The sequence below is a fragment of the Ostrinia furnacalis genome, unplaced genomic scaffold (genome assembly GCF_004193835.3).
Source record: "Ostrinia furnacalis isolate ACB-3 unplaced genomic scaffold, ASM419383v2 OfSCF2698, whole genome shotgun sequence".
Classification (NCBI taxonomy): Eukaryota; Metazoa; Arthropoda; class Insecta; order Lepidoptera; family Crambidae; genus Ostrinia; species Ostrinia furnacalis.
This window is the reverse complement of record NW_021132937.1, coordinates 95,369-123,087: the sequence shown is the minus strand read 5'-3', so window position 1 is coordinate 123,087 and position 27,719 is coordinate 95,369. Positions and strand designations below refer to the sequence as shown.

Genomic DNA, 27,719 nt, shown 5'->3' with positions numbered 1-27,719 from the left:
TGGTCTAAGTGGACTACTTCTGTTGTATATCGTAACAAAATCCAACTAATCTTACTAATATTATAAATGCGAAAGTTTGTGTGGATGTCTGGATGTCTGGATGTATGGATGTTTGTACTCTTTCACGCAAAAACTACTAAACGGATTTTGATGAAACTTTACAGTATTACTGTTTATAACCCAGAATAACATATAGGCTATAAGTAATTTATGACGATCTGTGACAAACTAAATTTCACGCAGGTGAAGCCGCGGGCAAAAGCTAGTGTGCTCTAAATGTCTTATTTACAACTTAATGTATTTCAACAATGTCTCCAGCCAATATATTGTTTTATCTGTATTTCAACCGACTACACTGAAGTCTCGTAGGCTCTAGTTTCATGAATGATTTTCCCATGTTACGTCAAAATGAAGCTAGCCAAATAATGCAAATAGTACCTAAGGATCTGCAAACTTCTGGCGAATCGAGTACACATAAACCTCCATATTACAAAAAGTTAGACTCTGGTTGAACTCTGGTTTAAATTGTAATTTTTTAATTTTTTTTATGCATAATAAGGCAGATGTTTGACCACAATCTCACCTGATGTTAAGTGGGATACAGTCTAGGATGGTACATAATAATATTATTTGCTCTGTAAGTGCCTATTCAGTACGGAAATATCATTTTAAGCCAGTGTTCGTCTCGGGTTTAACTTTTTTGTAATAAAGTCCCAAGTGTTTGAAAGTGTGCATTCAGTTTTCACACGCACACAGACGTGATAATAAAATATCATTTTTTATCCTCCTACTTATATTGTAGATTTTCTTTTCTCTCTAATTTTGTTACTCACCAGAGCTACTAGGCGCGCAGGTGTAGTTCCCAGAGTCCCTCGGCGAAGCGCGCGCGATCAACAGACGGCTTGTGCGCGTGCGCTGCTCAGTCTCCACGCTAATGCCTCCTCGCTGTGCGTAGTTCACCACGTGCGGCCCGCGGTACCAGTAGATGAAGCTGTTGGAAATAAGTGTCTTATTCAAGGGACAGTAGTCTTTGTGGCCGCGATTATAGAGCTTTATTTCATATTCATTGTTGGCATCTTATATCTACGTTTTAACCAAAGGTCCAAGTGGTGGACAGAGACCTCTCGGATTCTTAACTCCTATAACGGCTAGTCCTACGAAAATATACAGACCGTGGTAAATGCAGACGTATCAGCTTGCTATATAAACAACCTCTTTGTCATCAAATAATATCATCATTGTTGTTTGTAATAGAATACCTACATAATATTTTTATAGAACAAATAATATTTGAAACCCTAGCAGGGGTGGTAAACTTGAAAGGCAGAGCATTAGTAATTCCAAATGAATAAAGCATTCGCTTAAATATGCTTATACTGTAAAATTCAAAGACATTAGAGAACATTATGATCGCATTAGGGTAAGGGCACAGATGCAAAGAGAAATAAAAATTCGTAATAAAACCCCTCCTTATTCCCTGAAAATACACGTTAATGTAACTGCGTACATTATTCAGTGAGAGACGTATCCTGGGAGAGTACCAATAGCGAGTCAAAGCTGTTTCTAGTTTTTGGTGTGAACGCTGCCAAAATACAGGTGAAAAATCTTTGGAAGCGCTGTCGAGGGACATTGATTAAAAAAGTTCGGAAAAATGCCCGTCGGAACATATGCAACAATGTTTTAACTTCCCGCCATCTGAAATGTTCGGAATTTTTTAACCAAAATATCTGAGGTGAAAAAGGGTGCAATGTTTGTGACCACATTGAAAAATACACGAATTTATTAGATGACTAGCCGCCCGCGACTACGTACGCGTGAACCCCGTTTTATTCCCTTAGGTGTTGAATTTTTAAAATTCTGTATTAGTGATTACCTCCGTGCTAAATGGAACCCCCATGCAAAAATTTGAGATTCCTAGCACTTGTAGTACCTATCTGAGATTTTCCATAGTTCGATTTGAAACTGAATTTAAAATGGTACGACCAAGTGAGTGCCACAGTGTTTGTGAGAAAGTAAATAAAAGGAGTACGGCGTTCCTGTCGCACTAGGGCTGTAAATTCTGCCGGTTTTAAAATGCTGTTTTGCGAAACAGCGCCGTTTTGTAAAACGAATCTAGACGTAGTTGGATTAGAAAAAGTCTGCACTAACATACGCGCCATTTTGGAATGACATTTGCGCGGCACGACCGACGTAGTGGTTTCAATTCTGTTCGGGATTTCGGATTTAGATTCAGATTGGCATTATAAATGGGCTCTTAAAATCACCCTCTTCTGTTTTATGATGAAGATTCTTAACTTATTTCCTAACAAAATGCATCAACATTGATTAAGTCGTTTAGACGACAAAACGTGACAAGCAGCCAGATAGTTACTTTCTCCTTTATAAATACTGTAATAATAATAAATGTTGATCCAATAATATTTACTCTATGTCGATATTCCAAGGTTAAACATAGAAATTCCGATTCCTAGAATGTCTACGTTAATGATACGTCTCGTCTAGATAATTTATTGTGACCCCAGCTGACCCACGACCTTTCTTACTGCTCTTAAGTACATATTAATGAATCCATACAATCCGAATGAGATAATACAGAGTAGCGAAAATATACAAATGGTAGACGCTAAAGCAAAAAATAATAATTTTCGTCTTGTTATTTACTTAAGTTATTTTCATCACTCTATTTGCCACCAGCGGAAATCAAACCCACAAATGCACGTATCTAAACCACTAGATACCGTCGTAGGTTATCGTCAAACGAAAAAAGGGTAAAGTCGCGGTTTTCCGTACTTCTCGATTATTTCAAATGCATGAAATATCATTTCAATTCTGTATCCATTCAGTTGAATTGATTTCAATATGCTCGTGTGATAGTTACTTGGCAAATTGAAACGTGAATTATTGTGAACTCAAGTGCTTAAGAAGGGACATACGCGTCTATTTATGACGTGTTGTGACATGACGATTACAATTTCATGGAATGAAAATAATATTATTAATACTGGCAATATTTTGCTATTTTAATATTCGCAGCCTAGAGACAAATATTATGATGCTTTAGTCTTAAGTTTTCAGTCGTCTGATAACTTAAATAAATAATTGACATTTGGACAGTTTTTCAATCCAATACATCAAAGTCAATTTTATTTATTTGGCCTTTGAAATAGGGCTAGACTACTTTAATCAGATAACCCCAATAATCAATAACCCAATAACATTCAACTCGTATTTCACAATTTTGCAGCTGACACAAAATAAATAATTGAAAACCTATACATTTGACATATAAAATAAGCTAATTGATTGACTTACAAACCGGTCGAGTTAACTGCGTACCTGACAGTCTTGACGTCAATTATTTATTTTGTGTCAGCTGCAAAATTGTGAAATACGAGTTGAATGTTATTGGGTTATTGATTATTGGGGTTATCTGATTAAAGTAGTCTAGCCCTATTTCAATAGCCAAATAAATAAAATTGACTTTGATGTATTGGATTGAAAAACTGTCCAAATGTCAATATCATCATACGGGTAAGCGGGAGGAAGAGTCGCATTCCAGCAAGGTGAGCAGTTAGCTCGATCGGTTTGTATTCTGGTGATTTAACAAGAACGAACAGCTTAAATTGCATTTATGGTGTATTTTTGACTTACCTAGGAGGGTCAGGGGCGTGTCGGGCTATGCAGGTCAGGTTGATATCTGAGCCAGCTCGCACGAAGAGCTCAGGTCCTGACAGGATCTCCGCTTTTGATACTGAAAGTAAGGAACCAGGTTAAAAAGTGAAGAGGGATATTGGATCTTTGGGATCGGGGTCTTTGTCGGCATCATCATCATCATCAGGTATATCTACTACAGGAGCACGACTCTCTATTAAAAAAGTTTTTAAATTATTTTGAACTGACCTTTCTATTGCAGGTAATAGAATATTTACCTTCACCGCAAAAACTGTCAGTTTTACTTACGCTCAAATTAAAATTTAACTACGATTCCTCCTCCACTAATACATACTCATTCATTATGCGAGCTTGTGTTCTCAGTATAACATAATGTGCGATTCAATATTCAGGATTGTTAGAAACGTATCGCGTATTACTTATGCATGCCGAAGTTAATTGATTTAGATTGATGTTTGTAGTGGGAACCTTTAGGATTTGTAATTAATTACGTAAAGGATTTCATTAAAAGTAACCTTTACGTCTAAATGGATCTGACAGAGTAAAAGAGAACAGAACCAATTCCATTCTTGGACACTTTCCCCATAGGACAAATGAAGTAAAATTAGGCCTTCCCAACTCGTCAAGGAAGCGTTAGGAGTCCTCCATTCATCGTCATCATAATTTCAGCCAAAGGACGTCCAGTGTCCACTGCTGAACATAGGCCACCATTTTCCTCTGGCAAAATACTACGATTAGACTTGATGATAACGATGAGTCTTAAGTTGATTTTCATGCAGAAATGGCACCAATAATGGAATTAGAACTTACCAACTACAGTCAGCCGAAAAGACAGGCTTATCTTTGGCTCAGTGGACACTTGGCACTCGTAGCCGCCAGAGTCACGGGGCTGCGCCGGCGCAACGCGCAGCGTCCACTCGTCAGAGCCATCTGTGTGGAGCGCCGCGAACCGCGCGTCACTGCTGTACGTGTGCACCCCCACTGTCAGAATGTGGAGGTCGCGTTTGCGGATCCAGGATACCTGTGGAAGAATGTTATTAAATTAGCAATATTTTTTTTCAGTGGACTATTTAAATAAATAAAAAATAACATGTTCCAATTCACTGTCTAAAAACAGTTTGACCTCCTCTGGCGGTCAAGCTGTACTTAGATCCTGGCTACACAGGAGTTGCAGTGGTGGAAACGAGAAGTGTGAACAGTCCCGTTTGGGACAACGAAACAGTGTCCTGGATGCTGTATGATGCCGGAGGCTGCATTTCTTATAAATAATTGCTTACGTACGAGCTATGAAACCTGGTGTAAACTCTTTTAATATTTGCGTTTAATTAAACTTAAAGTTCTTTCTACCTATGTATTGTCTAAAGCTATTATGGCATTTGCGCGTATGTCTGACGCGCAACTTACATAAAACGAGCTTTTTCACGCTTGAAAAACGCTAATTTTGTAAGAGCTTTGAATGTCAAGGCGACTTTATTTCATTAGCCAATTCCAAGTAAATAGGATTACTTAGTCCTTGATGAGAACTCAATTATTGGAATGCCAAGAATTCAATAGGTACTAGCTTATTCTGTGTAAGTAATATTAAAATAATTTACAAAGGTGTTTATGTTGTATCCACTTCACAACAAATTATTGTAAAAGGAAAAAATAACTTAAAAGATTTTCATAAATTTTTAAAAACTAAAAATTACATCGTATTTTTGTAAAGTTACAAAAACAGACTGTTATTTTGTGTTTTGAAAATTTTTGTGTTTCCAATACCATAGTGTGTCCTTACTTGTATAGTGTTAAGTTAATAATCCTGTCGCGTTTGTACCTCGTTTATAACACAAAAAAGTATTTTAGGTGTTGTTCCGTCATCGTAACTTTTCGTTTAATTTTCATAATAATCGCGGGTATCGATGTCTCTGCATAAGTATCAATGTAGTGACAAAACGCAGTCAAACTAGGCTGCTTATGCGCTCCGTCCTTCGAGTTGGATTTTTATTGACAACTTGAGGGCAGTCACGCTTTGGAGGCCGCACCGGTCACATCGCCATCTTCTATTCGTATCTAACGGGCCCGTCGACGCGTGTGCTAGTCACCCTCCCATGTGATCTCAACTTACCTCATCATCTACACGCCCAAATGTGCTAGAAACCGAAGGAATTCCCAACTGCTGTTACCCAAACTCGAGGTGGAACTGTCAACGATCTACTCAAGGTACGTGAGTGCATAGTATTTTGTCATTGCGTACTGCTCGTACAGAACATCGATCCCTTTTTACCGGCAAGCCTTCTACGGTTTGATCCAGGTGTAGCAGGAAGCCACCAATCGCCTTTTAATCGTGGTGCGTTTGCTACATCCTTTTTGGTGCCGAAACCCGGGACAGTTTCCACCTAGCACCTGTAAATTGTACTGTATCGCGTTCCAAATATCGTGGTATTTCTGGTTAAAATACTTGGCAATTAGTAAAATCTATTCATTTCATTCAAGGTTCAGTGTCTCTTGACCAAGCGGAACCCTCGCCGTTGAAGGTTCTCGGCCTTAAATGGGACCCTTCATCCGATTCTTTTCTTTTCTCAGTAAAACCTGAAATTAAACCGTGCACAAAACGTTCTATTCTAAGCGAACTCGCTCGGATTTTTGATCCCCTAGGCTTTCTTTCACCAATCACAATCCAAGCTAAATGCTTGATCCAAAAACTTTGGATTCTCGGTGTAGATTGGGACGAAACGCCACCTATCGAAGTCGTCCGTTCATGGACTTCTTATTCCGATCAACTTCCGAATCTTACTCGTCTTCGTACACCACGAAAACTTAATCCGTTTATCGACGACTTTGGTTGCCTCAGGGTGGGCGGTAGACTTTCACGCTCAGGGCTGGAGTATGATCACAAACATCCTGCTCTGGTACCCTCAGATCATTCGCTAACTGATCTAATACAAATAAAAGCGGCTAAAAGTCATTCATATCGGGTCGTTGGCGATCAAGTCTTAACTTTTGAAGAGCTGACGACACTTTTCGTACAAATCGAAGCCATTTTAAATTCGAGACCGTTGTGTCCCGTAAGTGCTGATCTCAGCGATCTGTCAGCATTGACACCAGGTCATTTCTTAACGTTAGAACCGTTAACAGCGGTCCCCGATGAAGATCTTTCTTCCATTAACATTAATCGGCTTCATCGGTGGCAGTTGTTGCAATCTTTCCATCAGAATTTCTGGTCCAGATGGAAACACGAATACCTTAACTCTTTAACGCAACGCGCTAAATGGACGAAAGATTCAAAACCATTGGCTGTAGGATCGATGGTCATCATTAAGGATGACAATCGAGCGCCGTTACACTGGACCCTCGGTAGGGTACAGCAGCTCATTGCTGGAGCTGACGGAATCGTTAGAATCGCCATGGTTAAAACTGCAACCAATGACTTGATTCAGCGTCCATTGGTTAAGTTATGCCCTCTGCCAATCGAGGCCTAACTTAATTTCAATCTCGTATCGTATTCGTATCAAATCGTTTTTCGTAAACTTAGTTTTAGTTTTATCAATAGTTTATCGTATACATATATCGTTTATCAGTCTTAGCGTTAGTTATTAACCAGAAAATACCATAGATATTTTGGTGGGCGGGATGTTCCGTCATCGTAACTTTTCGTTTAATTTTCATAATAATCGCGGGTATCGATGTCTCTGCATAAGTATCAATGTAGTGACAAAACGCAGTCAAACTAGGCTGCTTATGCGCTCCGTCCTTCGAGTTGGATTTTTATTGACAACTTGAGGGCAGTCACGCTTTGGAGGCCGCACCGGTCACATCGCCATCTTCTATTCGTATCTAACGGGCCCGTCGACGCGTGTGCTAGTCACCCTCCCATGTGATCTCAACTTACCTCATCATCTACACGCCCAAATGTGCTAGAAACCGAAGGAATTCCCAACTGCTGTTACCCAAACTCGAGGTGGAACTGTCAACGATCTACTCAAGGTACGTGAGTGCATAGTATTTTGTCATTGCGTACTGCTCGTACAGAACATCGATCCCTTTTTACCGGCAAGCCTTCTACGGTTTGATCCAGGTGTAGCAGGAAGCCACCAATCGCCTTTTAATCGTGGTGCGTTTGCTACAGGTGTCGTCACATATTAGATACTATTTAATATCTTGTCATACATAATAAGCGCTTCGCATAATGTTAAAAATAGCTGAATTACCTTTCTGCTCAATATCTGAATACGGTACCCTTTCCAATAAGGCTTCGTCATCCTGATATTTTCATCACGTTCTGTGAGACAGATTCCCGTAAAAGAACCGAGTGGAGCGTGCAAGAAATATGAGAGGACACATTTAAGTGTGCCCAGCTACGTGACGCGACAGTAACGTGATTATGACGCGATTGGCGATTGATATAGCAAGATTCTGACAAGCTAATCCACTGAAGAGCGGAGGAAAAATACATAATTTCGTCTGGTTTTTTATCTGTGTCGCAGCTGAGTTGAGTGTCCCACTGGTCTTTAAATACACCCAAGAGACTAGGCTGTTACACGTGAAGGAGCTTTTAAATTTTATAATCTTTTGAAATATTTAAACGAATTTCTCCCTTTATTAAAATATCGGTATAAGGGCATTTTAATACGGTAAAGGATAGCCTATTTTACTCGTATTTTTCCATAAATTCGTGAAATTCTATTTTCGTCATTGCGCAACGATGAGAAATTGTTACTTACGACAACGCAATGCCAGTTTATGGTGTTGGATGGATGTCTGTTAGATTTCCACGTAATAAGCACAAAACGGAAAATTTAAACTTCACTATACAATGCAAATAGAGTTATATAAATCGTCAATAATAATGATGGGAAATAATAATAACGTAAACAAATATCATTAAATTAAAACCAAACAATCCCAAAAGAAAAGACGTGGAACAACACAGATATGCGGAAATAGCAAGGTCATAACCAAGGTAGTTCAGTAAATTTGGAGATAATAAATACCCCACAGTCGAAGAAAACAATACTATCCCAATTAACAAAGTATTAACTGCAATTTGGTTGTTTAACTACGCAGGGCGGGCTTATCGCTTTCCGGGCGGCGCGCTGACTGGCAATTTTCCCTAATTTTCTATGTTGTGTGTAAATGCTTGATTTATATTTCGTCAAGCACGCTCTCGTATAGAGCTCATGCAAGTAGGGGTACCATGATGTCAGGTCTGCAAGGACTAGTTTTGAATTTTGAAATAGATTTTCTTGGGTCAGCAGTACGTCATTCATCGTCATCATCATATCAGACGATGGCAGACGTAAGCCTCTCGCTAGGAACGCTACAAAGCAATGCTCTTTTTTCATCATGCCGCTGCCAGCTATCTTTGTACCCACCCTTGTTAGGTGGTCAGTTTCTATCAATTATCATAATTTCTTGCTAAAACACTTGTATGAAAGACACTGAACCTTTACGAAATTAATAAACTAAAGATAGTGCGGCCTAATGGCCGCACTATCTTTAGTTTATTAATGTTATGCTTCTACAAGCAGTCGGGGTAGGCTGTGGTCCAGTTGTGGGACAAAAGGCACTATTCTCACCTCTAATAGGGCTTCAACACGTCTTTTGTCATGTTCATGAAAACTAAACTGTCCAACACCAAATTGTAGTGTGGTCACCCTACATATCTCGATATAATTTGTCTCCAGGGAAATTCTCTGGCGTGGTCTTACGCTGAATTAGATTTACATTCCGCTCTGTGGCTGGAATCATGCGTTTTATCCGGACAAAACATCCTGGGTAAACAAACTCCTAATTAATTTATGCCTCTGTCTATTTGAACAGTCTTTGGGCGACGATTAAATATTGGGCCACATTTGAAATAATATTTCTACAGTTGGGTAAATGTGTGAAATGGTTCTTGAGGAACGTAGCTTTTTCATCAGCATTCGTATCTTTAAAAATTGGCGTTAAGTAGTTTATACCTACTAGATTCCTATTTAGTTACTTTGACAATACTCGTATTAATGGGTTTTGTTGATGTTCTGCATTTGAAACTTAGGATAACTATCGTACCTATAACTATCATATCTTACTTAGGGCCGATTTTTCAATCGTCAGATATATTTTATCTGAAGAATAAACATGCCACTTTGACATATTTTCCATACTGAAACTGTCAATGTGCCAAACTTATTCTGCAGTTAAAAGTTATCCGACGATTGAAAAATCAGCCCTTAAGCATCTTAAATACTATACATATAAGCAGGGAATAGTCTGCGGCACGCAGATAGAGTCGCGCACAAAAGCTGCGACGAATATATTCCTACAAAGTCGCGAAAAGCTAAATTGAAATTCCTTAAAAATACAATTTTGGCTCGCATGCCTGTTGACAGTTTTCATATTTCAAACAAAGATCATAGATAATCGAAATAGGGCTATATAAAATTCAGAAATAATGGATACGAGCCTTAGAATACTGGATAAGCGCCAACGTAGAACAATAAAGATTTTAAATCCACGGTCTAAGTGATTCGAATATAACTTTGCAATCGTAGTAACAGCACCAAAAAGGGTGAAATGAGACTCTATTTCATGTCTGTTTAAAGGGATGATTTTCAATGCCTACTTAATAATTTAAAGGGTCTGTTAACATGGAGTGGGAATAACGAATATATTCAAAGGAGAGGAAGGACGAAATTAAAGGGCTACTTCTCCCGTTACAGCGCTTTGATGACGCTTTAGCATCGCGTAACATCGATCAGGGTCGAAAACCGTTTGATTTTAGGCGTAACCCTTTGCGCCCAATAACAGTTTATGAAAGGAAAGGCGCCATTGTTAACCGGGGCTAAATTGTCATACAGTATTTTTACAGAATAAAACAAAATCACACCGCCTGCGGCTGGCTTCGTTCCAAAATCGGCTCCGCGGGCCTCGACCCAATTCTCTGCTTTATTCTCGCGCGACGATCACGCGACATTTCCTATTGCACTTACCCGGGCTTGTACGGGAAATCAAATCCCACATACGAACTGTTAAGCCGTATCGCCAATATACGGACGGAACACCGCGTCGGACGTATTGACGGCGGCTAATGGAATCCTTATTGCATTTTATGGCGCTATTGCCTTGCCGGTGCCATTCCGGAATTTTAAAATCGCTTACACACCTTCGTTCGTGTTTATCTACGGCTCTTCCATATTTAAACCAGGGCTTAGACGCGGAGGTTGCTCATATGAAAAACAATTTGCGGGCAAAGCTGAATTCAATTTGGAAACACGTGAGATTAGACTTTGTAAACTCGTGTATCATATAGGTGTGGAATAACTCTCGCCCGGGGGCGTATAAATAAAGCCGATACGAAATTACTTTAAATTGTTGCGTACATTTTCGGTTACAATGTACCCTGACCTTTATACGGTGTTCAATGTTGCGTGTGGCGGACAAATAGAGACTTTGCCGCGTTCGCCCAATTTTTACGGTAACTGTGGCTGTAAGTTACTGTCACGGTTGTGGCCAAGTTTGGCTGGAATTGTTTTATGTAGGTACATTTATAACCCGCTGTGTAAACGGTGTAGCTCTTGCATCGTAAACACGTCATTTTTGCCCGTGCCCTGAAAAAGGTGTATTATGATTTACTTCATAAAAGAGAATTAACTTTTCACGAGGCGGTCGTGGGGTGTGCCGTTCAACGTTCAAGGTGCTATCATCATTATGTATTAAGCTTTGTTGCGTTGAATAAATTTTTCAATGTAGGTAGGCAGTATAACGCTATGTTCTAATATGCATTTCATTAATTATGACACACCATTAAATTGGTCATACTGGTAGAGTTAGTGCGTGTTCCTTCTTTTATAAGACTGTCGGGAGTCTGCGATTTTGACAAAGATTTGTAGAAAGATATTTTTTCTTTAACATAGACGTGGAAATTCAATTTAAAGCTCTTACGTAAAACATTATTTGTTGATTGTCAGCAAGTTATAAGCCAGCAAATCCAGAATAACACCGCACCGTGATGAGCTGAATAAATCGAATCGCGTACGAAATCCGCAACTCAACCCAGCTATTTGAACAAAGTGCCCGCATTAAGTCCAGAAACTGCGGGCACACTTCATATATCGGAACTGGGACTTGGGAGTTGCAATGAAACCTCAATCTAGGACGCAGACTCGCTGTCGACTAAGTTTGATTTACAGCCTTCACGCTTTGCCCCGTCCGTCGTAAATCGAAAACGTCAAAGAAAGATTTGAATCCATCTGTTCCATGACGTCGGGTTTAGAATTGGTATTTCTAGAAAATACAGGACCAGTTAGAAGGGGAACAACAAGTTATAACTTTAACCTATGTAAGTATACCAATTTTTTGCCCTACCAACTCAATTTAATCATCAATCGTCGTGCAATCGAATCATCTATTCTAATATTATAAAGCTGAAGAGTTTGTTTGCTTGAACGCGCTAATTTCAGGAACTACTGGTCTGATTTGTAAAAGTGTTAGATAGCCCATTTTTCGAGGAAGGGTTTAGGCTTTAAACCTTACAGCCAATAGGGGCGGAGCAGTAAAGAAAAATGTTGCAAAAACGGGATATACGCGTACGAAGTTGCGGGCACAGCTAGTCATGACATAATGCTCTTTCTAAAGGTACCTACGTTTCATATTGTGTACATATACGAGTACTTCAGAAAGTAATAACTCTCTCTCTTAGTTACATTTTCACGATTTAACAACAGAAAAGATTAAGCAGATATATTTTCTTAAGATAGTTTCATATCTCTAAGTAAAGTAAAACAAAGTCTACTTTATCCTTTGAGATAGCGTAAAAGATCCAAGAAATAAACTCGTAGATTACACCTAATTGGTGTAAAATATGAAATATTCGTCTACAGTTAGTCTTATCTAACAATTGAACTTTGACCTCCAGGTCGACTACCTCCCATTTAATAAATGCATGCCTTTTAAGATTCAAGACTCTTTTTAAAAAGCGATCGCGACAGTCGCTTGTTATACCTATTTACTGAAATTACTAAATTCCAACATCATTCTGTTGGATCTAACCTTTTATCTTGGATCAAGTTAAGCTATCTCCAGTTGATTTTATTAGAACTTGCGATGAATAATTGACATTCTAAATCAGATAAAGGAATACCGAGTAAGAAAGTGCTTAGAGCAGTGGTTCCCAATCTTTTCTGGACTACAGGCCTTAATGATTACTTTGTGGTTCTTATGGACCATGACGTAAAACATAAAGAAATGAATTCAATTTTAAAATAACTTTACCTTAACAAGAAACTCCGCATGTAATATGAGCAACGTATTGGTTTTTTTCGATCTCTTATGTTGCTAACCAAAAATTTACTCCAAAAGGACCATTTGTCCATTAAAAAACAATAGCTATTTGGACACACCTTAAGTCTATGCACACATACTTAATTTAGGGCACTGGGATTGATATATTCTCCACGGAGTCCCATCTGTCTGGGCCGGCGACCGCAGGCCTCACGATCCACTCCTTTTTGGACTCATTCATAAATCACCACTCACCTATCATTGGATTTGGGCAACCCTTCTAAATCCACCAATTTTGTCGCATCTTGCAGTTATTTTACGCTTTACGCTTTACTTGGACTATTCATGACTACTTATCTACTTATCTACTTTGAATCATGCACATTACATTTGCAATTGTCTATGTACTCGAGTTTTTACGAAAAACATGAACAATTTAATAAGCAAAAGTTGACGTGAATATAAAACCTAACTTAATCTGCGGTTGTAAAAGATTTATCAAGCTCAATTTTCTTGTTTTCTACATAAAATACACGTAAACAAAAATAAAAATAAAATATTGCCGTGTTTGTAGGCAGGTACACTTAATACTACGCATATTTGGATCCTCATAAGTTATAAAAGTTGTTGTTGAAAGTTGTGGGCACTTTTTCAACAAGGTAGACAGATGACTTTATAAAAGTTTTGAGATGCAGGCCGCTACCGACCGTTCAATCTGAAAATCATTGGCCTATGTTCAGCAGTGGAAGCCCTGTTAAGTCTGTCATGATGATGAAAGCTTTTGTTTTTTCAAAATTGGCTTTAACTTTATATTCTTTCATTCTAATTACACAGTAAATTGGTAAATAAGAAGACACGTGTAGAGTATATTGAACTTCATAAGCACGAAATCGCGGAAGTGAATAAATATTATGTAGAAAAATGATTGGCCAAAATTACACATTCGAATGAGCAATCATTGAAATTAAATCAACCATTGATATACGAGCACAAAAATCTTGTTAAAATATCAAATGAAAAGGACAATCCGTGAAGTTGTTTCATTGTTTGATTTTCCTGAAAGTTATTGGTAGAAGTTGATCACTGAAAATACGTATAATTTTATCAATTTTAAGTATAATATTTCATTTTTGTGTTTCTGTGCCTGAAAAGGAAAAAAACCGAACCTTATGGGATCAACACGAGTCTCAACGCGGTTGAAATGGAACGCGAAAGTTTAAAATCTTATACGATCACTTTTTCGTCTGTCTGCTTAATAATATTAAGATTATTAGATATTATCTACTACTACCACAGCTACTTACTACTACCATATTAATTACACATATTCTTTATTTTACACACTTCAAAAATGAAAAAAATATTCGTCTACTTTTGTATTTTTTAATTGTACAGTAGTAGATATAAACTAGCTTTCGCCCACGCGTGAAATTTAATTTGTGACAGATCATTATAAATTATAGCTTAACCTTTAACCGACGAGGTGCGGTCTCACAAACCGCTCCGGTTTTTGAAATTTGTGGATTGCAATGTTCTACTTACTCCCGTGTCCCGGGCGTCTCAGTACCTTCGAGTTTAATTGCCCAAACGCCGTTACAGGTAGTGGTTACATCGATGAGGGCAGTTTTAATAAGATAATTCGATTTAAAGTTCAACAGCGGTCTGTGGGACCGCACGTCGCAGACTACGTGACATTTTTGTACCATACTGAAACTTGCATTTTTGTTTTAGACGACTCATTTTTCGTAAAAATGATGGATCCTGGGCCACCACAACCTAGGAAAAGACATTTCCTAATTATACACCACTAAATTTTAATCACCGAAAAAAAAAATTCTGGGTAATGAGTTATTGATACTGATCCCATTTGTGCAAAAAAAAGAGTAAAATAAAGTGACTCAAAATATCCCCCTAAAATTGGTAATTTATTGACACACGCGTCGCTAGCACTATTTAAGTACGATAATGTAACACTTATTAGAATTAAAAATGGTCTAAGTTAGCTAAGTATGTAATAATAACACTGGAAGCGTGGTCGAGGCGTGAGCGAGACAGACAGATCGATGCAACGTGCGAGCGCGTACGACTACTCTAGCGAGCAGCGGAGTGACCCAGCTGTGACGCGTAAAATACGGACTAACGAAAATTTAATAAAAAAATTAACTTCATGAAAACCATTTCTTTTTCTTTTGCTTTCAATATTCCACACGTTTCTACATAACCTGTTAAAATTTTTTCGGTGATAAAAATTTAGTGGTGTATATTGATATTTGGACATAATATTATGTAAAAGATGGTATCTGTAAAAAAAATACCGCGAAATGGGTGGTAAAGCAAACAGTGACATGTATTCTAGGCTCTGACATGCCAAATCAGCCTGATGTCATTGCACCAGCTGCAAAAAAGACGTACATTTTAGTCCACTTAAATTGAAAACGAGATTATATTACAGGTGTTACCTATGCATACCGAAAATGCTTGGCATATGGTAAAAAATATGTCCAGATTGTGCCTAATGTTTACCCTACGTCAAAATTTTTTTTGTGTATGTAATGTATGTATCATTTATTTTTATTTTATTCATTATGTTCACTATATTTAGGAAGGAGCATAGTTTTTCTTGCTTTGATTAAAATTTACAAGTTTTAAAGGTATTATTGAGCTCTAGTGTAATTTCAATGAAATTAAGGGTCAAAATAGTTTTGGCCATATTTAAATAAATAATATACATTGATTCCTCACAAATTATAAGTACGTTTATTTTTAACACTATAATGTTCTCAAAAAATATAAAAACAATATACGTTTATTCTTAAAATGATTATTTTTTTAAGTAAACAGTATAGCGGTCCCACAGACCGCACGTCGCAGACGACGTGACAAAAAAATCACGTCGTCGGTTAAAGGTTAATATGTTATTCTGATGTATAAACAAAAAATAGTAATACTGTCAAGTTTCATCAAAATCCGTTCAGTATTTTTTGCGTGAAACATACATCCATACAAACTTTTGCATTTAATATATTTTATTAGTACCCAGCATAGTATTATAAGCTCCATTTATATGTTCGTTTCCTTGTGACTTCTCTTTTTTAAGGGAAACCATAGTTTGTTATAATGGATCTGTGTTTTCGCTTGGGTCACTTGGGGGCTTCCCAAACACAATCATAGGGCAATAACAGAGGGACATCAATGGGGAATGTGAAATATTTAATGGACTTCCCGAGTAAATATTACGCGCAGTAGTTGTTTTAGTAATTTGTTAGTTTGTGCCGTTTATGGGGTTATATTGGTCATAATCAAAAAGTTGTTCGGTTTATATCAACACTTTGCTAATATGGGCTTCATATCTTTATCGTACTCCGCGGTTTATCTTAGGCTGGGTTGCACCATCTTACTTTAACTTTGACAAACGTCAAAAATCTGTCAAACTACATACAAAAAACATCGGTTAACGTTATAGTTACGGTCAAAGTTTGGTGGTGCAACTCAGCCTAATTTTCTATAGTATTTTTACACACTTTTAAGAACATACCCTAATACTGAGGTAGTCATTAATCTATCATCAGTCATCGTCATAAATGTCTTTATTCGTATGGTAAATAGTGCTTAAAAATCGTTAAGTATATTTAAAAAAATATTAATAATAAAAGACCTGAATATTTTCCAATATTATATGGATACATTTAAGCAAGTTAATTATGTGTTTTAATTTCCATACTACTACTTTGCCTGGCCCATTCCCATTTTATTTGGGGTCTTTTTTTTTTTAATTTCCATACAAAATCCTAAAATGAACCCCAAAAATCTACTCCCTGAATTACAAAGCTGTGACAAGGGACGCGTCTGTTGGGCCGAATATCAGGAGTAATTTTACGAGATTAGTATGTAAATGGAGTTAATTCACTCGTAATCCTCGTTCGTTCGTCGTAACGTGTGTTCCGGTGACAAATGATCGAGTTGAGTGTTTAGATTTTGTTAGAAAACGAAGGATTTCTTTGATGCATTAAGACACACTTAAGGTTCTTTCGGATACTCGTATTAAGAGCTTTATCGTCGATTTTTTGTTCGACATCATTATTTTTAATGTAATGGTATCTTTTCTTATTAAAACTGAAACTGCAACAACAGCATTATTATTAAGACTCATTCAGATAAGCACCTTTTCGACGCTTAGGGCGGTATTAACATACGATATTTTGTACGCTACATTAATTAAAGAACAATTTGATTCCTATCTGCGTCATATAATCTCAAACAAAGCTTAGTTTGTAAGTACTGAAACCCAGACAACGGATATAAAAATGAAGATAATTTTTTCATATTAAATTAGTTAATTATCCCAAAAAGATATGTTCATGCCCATTGCCCATGTTTTTGTATTGTGCGGAGATCTATCTGCTACCTCTAGCGTAGGCTCTGAACTACTGATCAACGTTATTGAGCAATCGGTCGTTTTATTGGGGCGCCGAATCAGGCGCATCGACGGAAGAAATAAAGAAAATTCTTTACACATTCAGTGTGGTTTGGTGAGCATTTTCCTTTAGCCCGAGACCACACGACGTCGTGCCGCTCACGCGTCGCATGTATGGTGTACGCCAAATTAAATCCGAGGCGCTGACATATGGCGCCATGCGGCAGACGTTTAGTATGGGGAAGTGATTTATTTGTGATCGCTATATGTATGTACGAGTACCTACCCCAATATGTTATCTGGATAACAGATTTAGATTTATAAATCTATAGAAGCCTAGGCGCAGACCACCGACTTTTAGGCTGAGTTGCAGCAACTTACTTTGACCCTAATTTTAACAAAATACGGTGCTTTTTGTATGGAGTTTGACAGATTTTTGACGTTTGTTAAAGTCAAAATAAGATGGTGCAACTCAGCCTTAGTTGGACAATAGTTGGGTCGGGCTGTTAATCAGTAGGTATGGAGATGTATGAAAGTGCGCACATTACACCGATTTGGTATCGACCGATTCTGCATACAAATTAGAATCGGGCCCAACTATCGGCCAACTAAAAATCGGTAGTCTGCGCCTAGGCTTATTACTCCCCGCAGGCTAGTCTGTCGATAGTTGGGCCCGATTCGTATATGAAGAATCGGCCGATCCAATGTGCGCACTTTCATACATGTCCGTCCATACAGATAATAACAGCCCGATCCAACTATCGGCTGACAAAAAGCCTGTAGTCTGCGGCTAGGCTAAATCAACTCAACTTTAAGCAACTAAATTGCCCTTCAAATTGGCTTTAGAAGGCGTTGTATTGTAAGTTGCATAAAGCAGTAGTAAAAACTTTTAAATGAGTGAATTGGGGTATTAAAGTTTGTTTGAGGACCTTTAATTGCTTGGGGTATGAAAATTAATTTACTTTTGGTAATATTGTTTAACTTTAGGGTCATTCGTTAATGTAGTAATATATCACTTTTGACAAGGTTTTTCACGCCTATTCTTTTAATATAAATTGGATTATTAACTATACCAATTCCATATTTTTCCTTAGTAGGTATTTTGTAGTTATGAAACTTTCAAGATTTCATTCGCAGAATTTTAAGTTGTCGCATGAGACCGCGGTAATAATTGAATTCTTTATCTCGATTTGTTGTTCTCCGGAGACAAAAATGCAGTTAGTATCAGATAAGTGTATCTAATTTCCGATTCCAGGTGAGTATGTAAAGTTATGTACAATTATTGCTTCTGGCCATAAATCATCGAGGCAGTTTATAGGCTACATAACGTTAATATACTGCGCTAATTAACATTGTACTCGGAAGTGTGTACATAAGTAATTGCCTGCTTCAATGAATTATGTATTTCTGATTACTAAATTGCTGTGAAAGTAAGCAAACTCGTAAAAGGGATGTAGTTTGGTAATTAATTTGCTCAAATAATCGACTTTATTTACGAGTATTTGTTGAGACGTACAAAAAACAATTTGTATTACAATTCAGATGTTTCTTGGTAAACGTTTGATGAAAACGTTGTGCTACAGATCAATTGAATTTCATCAAATTAATCGGTAGCGGAACGTGTTTCCAAGAACGGCCAGAAATCATAGACAATTAAGATGAGCTTACAGTTTTCATAGGAAAATGCTTCGTGAATAAAAATACCTAAGTAAGAAATAAAATAAGCTTTGTGTAAACCAACTATCGATATCGATGAAAAATTATTGATCAATAATATTTCCAGACAACTTATCTTTCAATACAATAACACAGCAATAATGAAGCAAGCCTTAGGCAATTTGAAAGACAGAAAATAATCTTTTATACAGCTAAGTAAGAGTCATGCCAAATAAGTAGTACTTTTTATTTTAACTTATTATGTAAGATGTCTACCCACTTGGTTCAGCCCTGTTATTAACAGAATTTATTATGTTAACCTTCAATTGTGTTTTGGCGTAGTCTTTATGGGATACCGATTTTTCCAGATCAAAGAAAGAAAAAGATTCACTGAGCCTTCTTAGGCGAGCCAAGTCAAACTATTGTCACGAAGAAGTCGTTCAGTCGAAATGCTCGGATGTACTTAGTACTTGTACTAACATAAGAACTTGAGTCTTATCCTTGAGTCGGCACTAGACTGCAAAGTTAGTTTTTAGACTCTAAAGGATATTGTAGTTATTCTTTGTAGTTATAAAAACTAGTCAAGTGTGAGAGAGGCTAAGGATCAGGGGTTCTGAACAAAGTTATATTAGACTATTTGGTCGAGTGAGTGCTTTGAAGATATAAATAGTCGACCTGGATTTGACTTATTTTTCAGCACTCAGCTACGTGACCGTACTATTGAGGATTTATTTCTTGAAAGTGAGAAACGCTTCGTTTAATTCAGGCGTGGTTTCTTTTCTTAATGCGCGTTGAAACATTTTATAGTATACTCCATAGCCTAATATTCAAATAGACTTAGTTTTTATTCTTGCAAATTCGCTCTTATTTATAACTTCATAAGGTGGCTACAAAGCTTAGTTACATCATTGTACCTTCGTCTGAAGGACATGATTCTATTCAACTAGCTTTTCTAAGCGGCTGCTCAGATTTTGTCATAATAAATTTTAACGTAACATTTTACTGGAAATATTTTCCAAGCTGAGACTTACCATGATTTACATTTTAAAGGATAACATGTCTGTCTATCTATTAATTTTAGAAGTTTCACGTAACTTCATTTATAGGTAATCGATACCTAGTAAGTCAAATAGGATCATACTATGTATTTACCGGATACCTTAATTGGTACCGAGTTCAATTGCTTTAAAAGAGGTCTAATATGATTTCAATTATCTTCAAAGTGTGATTACGGTTCCATACCTCCACTTAGTGTATCCACAACCAAAAATAGGCTGTAGCTTCGACCGTTCCGAGTCAATTAAGGTATATTTTCCATAATACTCCTGTACTTTTTGCCTAAAGTGAATTAGCGTATTGCTACTTTAAGAGTTTCTTTATGTTACGCAGCTGATGTTATCGCAAAAACACATTATGTCAAATGGTTTCCAAGGGAAGGGAAACATTCAGTCGCGTGAGTAATCTTATAATGGTTTCTTTCCTTTTGTAGTTCGGGCCTCTAAAATACGTAAATGTATGCAAAGCACTTTTCCGAGTATTGCGAGTTATCAGATAGCTGACTTGGCCGTGATGGGAGAGGGTTCAGTTAGTTCACTTTGTATAGGCGCTAAACACTGTTGCATCTTTTGTACTGTACCTAATAGGTGTTACTTATTTTATAACAAAAATACTTATACAGCATGTGCTGTCAATCATCAACGTGGAAAGCATTGGGAGGCCTATGTTCAGCAGTGGACGTCCTATGGCTGAAATGATAATGATGATGATAATGTGCTGTCAACTGCAGGTACAGTCTACTTGAATTTTGCTGAATTTTGATTTACGGCTCAAGATTAACTTGATTTGCAAGACAGACTTGAGACGACACTTTTAGTATAAAGCTAAGCTTATGTTGACATGATCTTAACAAACTGTGAAACTATTACCCAACTTGACGGCTAAAATGTCTCTATTGGAGAAATTACTGTTCAAAACAATCGATTCTTTTGAGCCATCTGCCATTATTTTACTTGTGGCACATAGCTGACTAAACGGTGAATAAGCGCGGCCCGAGCCAAAACCGCAAACTATTTTCTTGCGGCTGATGCCGTAATATTATGTTAGATATTTTTATCACTAGCCGCCAACAAGTACGGCCAAAGTATAACCTACACAAAAAAGGGAAAATACCTTGAAAATGAATCCAGAATTCCAGCCAGCTCAAAGCCTAAGTGCTTGCACACGTTGACTCGCGGGCGCGGGCGCGGGCGCGGTGACGAAATATCAAACATATGTAGTGATTCCAAGTGTTCACGTACGAAACGCACGTGCGGTCTAACTAGCGGGCAAGCTAGCGACTGGCGCGCGCGGAGCGCTCGCGGTAATTTCAACGCGTGAAGATGTTTGTGTGTGTTCATGTCAAACTAGCGGCGGCGCGCGCGTTTCACTCACGACGTCAGGTAAGTTCAACCAGTTTGATCTTGTCGCTAGAAACGATAGCACGTTTTTATCATGTCGTTCAATACAGAAGAGTTTATTAGTGCTATTCAGGCTAGAACTCCTATTTGGCAAAGTAAGTCATCATATGAACAGAAATGTTGTTTAGTTGATAACGATAATATTAATTAAATTAAATAATAAAGAGGAACCTTGTTTGAATTTGATTTTGATTGAAAATTATAAATTACTTACTAAGAAAATCTTTTTTTTAAACTCACCTTATAGTTACAAAACACCAATTCTAATTTTTAGCATCTCCCACTTCAGGTATGAATTTTCGGTTAAAAATAAAAGATCGTCGTCCATAATTCGACCTCTGACAATACGTCACAATCGCGCGAACGCCTGGTCGTCAATATGAACACGAGCTCGCGACGTTACCCGCGCCCGCGCCCGCGCCCGCGCCCGCGCGTGCCTACGTGAACAAGCACTTAGGGCTTGCACACGTTGACTCGCGGGCGCGGGCGCGGGCGCGGTGACGAAATATCAAACATATGTAGTGATTCCAAGTGTTCACGTACGAAACGCACGTGCGGTCTAACTAGCGGGCAAGCTAGCGACTGGCGCGCGCGGAGCGCTCGCGGTAATTTCAACGCGTGAAGATGTTTGTGTGTGTTCATGTCAAACTAGCGGCGGCGCGCGCGTTTCACTCACGACGTCAGGTAAGTTCAACCAGTTTGATCTTGTCGCTAGAAACGATAGCACGTTTTTATCATGTCGTTCAATACAGAAGAGTTTATTAGTGCTATTCAGGCTAGAACTCCTATTTGGCAAAGTAAGTCATCATATGAACAGAAATGTTGTTTAGTTGATAACGATAATATTAATTAAATTAAATAATAAAGAGGAACCTTGTTTGAATTTGATTTTGATTGAAAATTATAAATTACTTACTAAGAAAATCTTTTTTTTAAACTCACCTTATTACAAAACACAGTTACAAAACACCAATTCTAATTTTTAGCATCTCCCACTTTAGGTATGAATTTTCGGTTAAAAATAAAAGATCGTCGTCCATAATTCGACCTCTGACAATACGTCACAATCGCGCGAACGCCTGGTCGTCAATATGAACACGAGCTCGCGACGTTACCCGCGCCCGCGCCCGCGCCCGCGCCCGCGCCCGCGCCCGCGCGTGCCTACGTGAACAAGCACTAACTCATCTTTCGCGTGGGAGGTGTCACCCGCCACAACTTTTAATATCAATTTGAGATTACCGAAATGAATTTGATGTTAAAATCAACCGTATTACACAGAAAATCTTTTATTCTATTATATATTTTCACATAATATTTTCGCTGTATTGAAACTTAGCAACATACTCGTACGTAGTTACTATTCTATAAATATTTAAATCGCTACGTTAAACTGGGTCGATGTATCAATTCACGGAATCTGTCTTACCCAAACTTGAAGCAAAGCTTTGGAAATCTGAATCGGCTTATGATGTTGATGAAATAGCGGTTTTGAAAGGCAAGAGTGATCGACGAGAATATGATAGCTCAATCCTTCAAGTGTCATGTGTTTACTGTCGAAGGGCTAGACAAATCGGCCCTCATCTTGTTCCCTCACAACGTATTAGGTTAGGACACTTGCGCGAAAGACATTTGCGCGAAAGACACTTGCGTGAAACACATGAGCGCGAAAGATACAAGCGCGAAAGACACACAGTCAAGCTTTGTTGCCGAGGTAGTGCCTTAAGAATTTACATATTAAATATGGGCCGATAAAACTCAAAAATAAAAATATACCAACAGAATCGAGAACCTCCTCCTTTTGTTGAAGTCGGTTAAAAATGTTGTTCACTGTTATGATTTTCACGATGCTCGTGTCTTTCGCGCAAACGTCCATTCGCACTAAGTATCTTTTTTTTTTCTTTTTTTTTAAATTTATTTAGGAAAACAAACAACTGAACAATAGGTACATATTTTTTCTTAAGATAGTTCAATTAATATACAGACTAATTGGACAGTCAACACCGTTATCCTAGTTTAATAAAATGAACATGCAATGTACGTACCCTACAGATACTTAATAAATTACCACTACTAATAACATAAATGCGAAAGTGTCAACAAAACGCAAAGGCCACTTCGCGAAAGTGTCCGTGCGCGCAAATAGCTTTTCGCTCTTGTGGATTCTATTAAGTGTCCAGGTCCTTCGCGCAAGTGTACCAGAACCATCACAAAGCTCCGGCTTACTTGCTCCTGCTCGTCGCCTTATAAAATAATGATACAACCTGCTATCGCGCTGAAGAATAATTTTTCATCAAAATTAATGGTCGTTATCTGACCTGGTAGCGTAAAAGCGCTCTCTACAAACTGTCGGACACGCAGGCATCATCGATAATGTAACGATGAAGTTATAAATTTTCACCCAATCGATGCTTTGATCGCGTTTAGGCGGTAATTAATTTTATTGGCACTCCAAATTCGAAAGTTAAAATGGGAATTAGAAACTCACCCTTGAAGTTTATTAGGCTTTGGGGCAAAATAAATTTTCGACTTTAAATGTGTGTTATTTCCTCTCACTTTTAAACATCAAGTACCTAAGTGATTTAGAGAAGTTACACGTGTACGTGTAGGCTTTAACTTTATACACGTGTCCGCTGCAAAGGTATTTGAATAGCTCATACATTTATGCGGTATGGAGAAACCCTTCGAGGGTATATTATGGTATCCGTACCATTACGTTATTATGAACGTGCTGCGCGGTGAAAACAATTTACTCTAGTTAGGAAATCATAAATCATTCCTTGGAAATGTTATGAAAATTTCCAAGTGGTCTCTCATTTAGCCGCATATTCAGATAAACAATGTTTGTTTATTTCACTTTTTTTTACTTTTTGACTCAGTTACTTCTAGAACTTAGAATAGGTATCTATCAAGTGTATTATGGTTTTTAATGTAAAGACTTGATTGGAGAAACAGCATAAACGAAGAACAATTTAAAAGACTTTCAAAAAGATTGAAAATACATCCAGTACCATTCCGTTCTAATAGCAAAAGTAGATTGTTTTGTGTATTTCGTTCCAAATACTAACACACTAGGGGTATATGTTTCAGCAAAAAGGAACAACAATAAAAGTGCGTTCTCACGGTCCGTTCACGCTACACGGACGTTGCGCTGCTGATGCGAGTTTGTAGCGTTCTTTATAATACTGCGCGATATATCAAAGCGCGGCTTATGTCAATGCCATAGACGTTTGTAATACCCCAGGGAACTAAACACAAATATTCCATCTCGCTATTAGAGATGACGTAAAATAAAGGTTTGTTACTTTATTTCGAGATTTAACCTTATAATTGCTTGGACTTTAATTGGAACCGAACGTCCACGCTTGGCGTGACATTTAGAAATACGACAATCTTCTTACCAGAGCTTCTTTTTCTACCTACTTCAAGACAGCTCCTTTACAGTTACAAAAAAGTATACTTGATGCGTAAATTGTCTCGTACTCAGTAAAACCTTTACTTAGTTCGGGACTGGCTGGAGAATGCAAGGTGCAAGATGTTTTCAGCGACACACTTTTGTTTTTGAATAAATAAATAGAGCTATGTATTATATTTTTTCTTTTATATTTTCAAGTTCAAAGTTCAAATACTTATTTTCCAAAAACACAGTAATAACAGACAATATTATAGTAGGACCATGTGTTCAGTCTGCTCGCAGACGTGCAAAAATTACTGTGTGTAATGTATGTGCAAAAATAACGTGTCTGTGTGCAAAAAAGAATTTTAAGTTTAGTTAAGAATATTTATTTTAATGATTATTATCGTTTACTTACCGCTCGATCAGCCAAGTTCTTCACGCGGCAGTGCATGTACGCAGGCTGGCCGACCGCAGCCGTGTAGTCCCTCTTTGTACTGTTGTCAAAGTACGGCTGGCCCATCTCCGCCGACTCCGTGGCGTTGACCACCGACTCCACGGTGGTCTCCGTGGCCTCGCTGGTCAGTTCGCCGCCACCGGCCGACATCCCTGTGGAAAAAGTTTCTATGAAAACACGCCCGCTATTATTTATATAACCAGTAGGGCAAAGCCGGTGGAGGTGAGATGTGCGGAGATGAGCGGCACTTCCATTTAGTGGGGGATTGGCGCTCCACCTAGTGAGGGACTGACGATCTGGTAAGGGTCACGGGAGGTGCCTGGATGCAGGCAGTGCAGGACCGGTCGTTGCAGAAATCCATGGGGGAAGCTTTTGTCCAGCTGTGGAAGTCATTTGGCTGAAATGAAAGTGGAGTGGAGCGGAGAGGTACGGTGACTTCTTCTTTTTCTGAGAGGTCTTCTTCTTTCCACTTTACTCCGGACCTAGTACAGTGACGTGTTTTGTGTGAAAACACTGCACGTATCTTTTCAATCGTTTCTATTGAAGCTAAGCGTAGACAAGACATAAAGTAGTAGTAGTAGTAAATAACAAAATTATTACGTTTATTCAGACGTGTAAGTAACAATGTTTGTTGCTTTCCCTTTTTCTGGTTGTGGATGCCATTAGATTGAAACAGACGATGGAAGTGGTTGCTTTAAACACGTCTCGTCTTCTCTTGCCTCGTCTCAGTCTTAGTGTTTGATGGAAAACATCAGCAGGTTATCAAAGGTACACAGTAAGGATTAAACTGGTAATAGAACTGTAGCTAGTCTTGTCTTAATTGCTGACAACTTGCTGAATACAATAGTTGCCACATTGAACTAGTTAAGCCTTGTTCTCTAATATGGAATACGTCGCTGTTTACATTGGTGAAATAAACGAGCGTCTTAGATTTCCTGGATTTTGAACCGGGTTCCACATTCGATGTTATTGAAATCCATTCTAGCAATTTAATTTAATCCCTTCCAAGAAACTCTCCTCTTGCATAGGTGGTATCTACATGTGTACGAGTATGTTTGGTAGTTTAATGTTAAGATACACTGATGTATTTGGACATTCATCAATATCCATATACCTAAGGCTGAGTTGCACCACCTAAATTTGACCGTAACTTTAACGATAACCGATGTTTTTTGTATGAAGATTGACAGATTTATTGACGTTCGTCAAAGTTAAAGTAAAATTTTGCTACCCAGCCTAAGAGTTTACAACGATGTTCACTTCAATGTAATACTTTAATAGTTTTTAAGGTTCTGTACAAGTTTTGTACAATGTAATCCTCATGCATATCCATTTGTCACAAGCAATTTGCTCGTTAACCTTTTGTTCAAGAGGCACTCACTCTTTTTAAGTGTCACAATTTAAGACGTTGTATGAGCGTCATAACATTTACTGATGCTTAATCAAAAGCAACATGAAAATGAAAAGAATAAATCCTGGTTTAGGTTAAACTGTGATTAGATTATTCGCCGTAGATAAGTAAGAACTTTCGGAAAACGTAATTTAAAACACAGCAAAAGATTCATTGCATTCTAAAAGTCCCAGTTTTATTTTCCTGTACTTCTACCATAACACTGGCAGACAGAGTGGGGTTGTGTGTATTGTTGCGAGCATAAAAAGCCTGTGTTCAGCTGTGAACTGATACCCGTTGATTTATCGGTTTGAGGAACGGGTGAGTTAGGGCAAAATGGACGGCGGAAAAAAATGTGGCAATATTTACTGCAGGACTGGAGGTGGTGTGTTAAGTGAACTGCCACTGTTGATGAATAGCTCAGTGAGCGGTGTGAGCGATAGTAGACCACGAAAGGCAAAAGTTGACGGAAACTAAAAGTTTCTGTGTTTTAGTAAATAATACTAAAATGATAAAAAAGTCGCCTGACCTGAATTCAGCTGATTTCGTCGACAGGTTTGAATTAAAAAATCGTGGTAATTAACCTACGCAAACACGTTTAACTATATTAATAAAATTATTTAAGAAAACTTAGTCTGATATTCTGAGAATTCTGACTTGTATGTACCTACTTGTTGCTGCATTTTGAAATTAATTTCATGTTTTTTTTTTTCAAATTCATAAAAGCGCGGTATGTAATTATTAAGCAGTCATGTTTGTCTGAAATTCTGTCCTAAATCTTTAACTCTAACCATAATGAAAAATCTTTAACTCAATCATCCTACAGCACATTTTATATAAAGTACGTAAAGCCAGTAATTTTCATAAATAAAGAAAACGAGTCAGTTTAAATACATTTGAGTATCCAACAAATAATATTCTTCTCACAGAACCAGACCTAAGTTATCGTGCTATTCCGCCCATGAATGACATTCCACGAGCACAAAGCGCTTTGCTCTTTCTGTCGCGAGCAGCTGAAACTCGTTGCTTGCCGATTTCTT

At 37.9% G+C, this 27,719-nt stretch overlaps 1 protein-coding gene across 1 annotated transcript; it reads right to left on the bottom strand.

Moving 5' to 3' along the window:
* Positions 1–825: 825 nt before the first annotated feature.
* On the bottom strand, positions 826–25,439 carry LOC114356158 (lachesin-like). The gene is made up of 4 exons (XM_028309274.1): positions 25,251–25,439; positions 4,483–4,693; positions 3,652–3,751; positions 826–991 (listed from the first exon to the last, which is right to left on the bottom strand). Exons 1-4 carry the CDS (start codon positions 25,437–25,439, stop codon positions 826–828), a joined length of 666 nt encoding a protein of 221 aa, XP_028165075.1.
* Between the last annotated feature and the right edge of the window lie 2,280 nt (positions 25,440–27,719).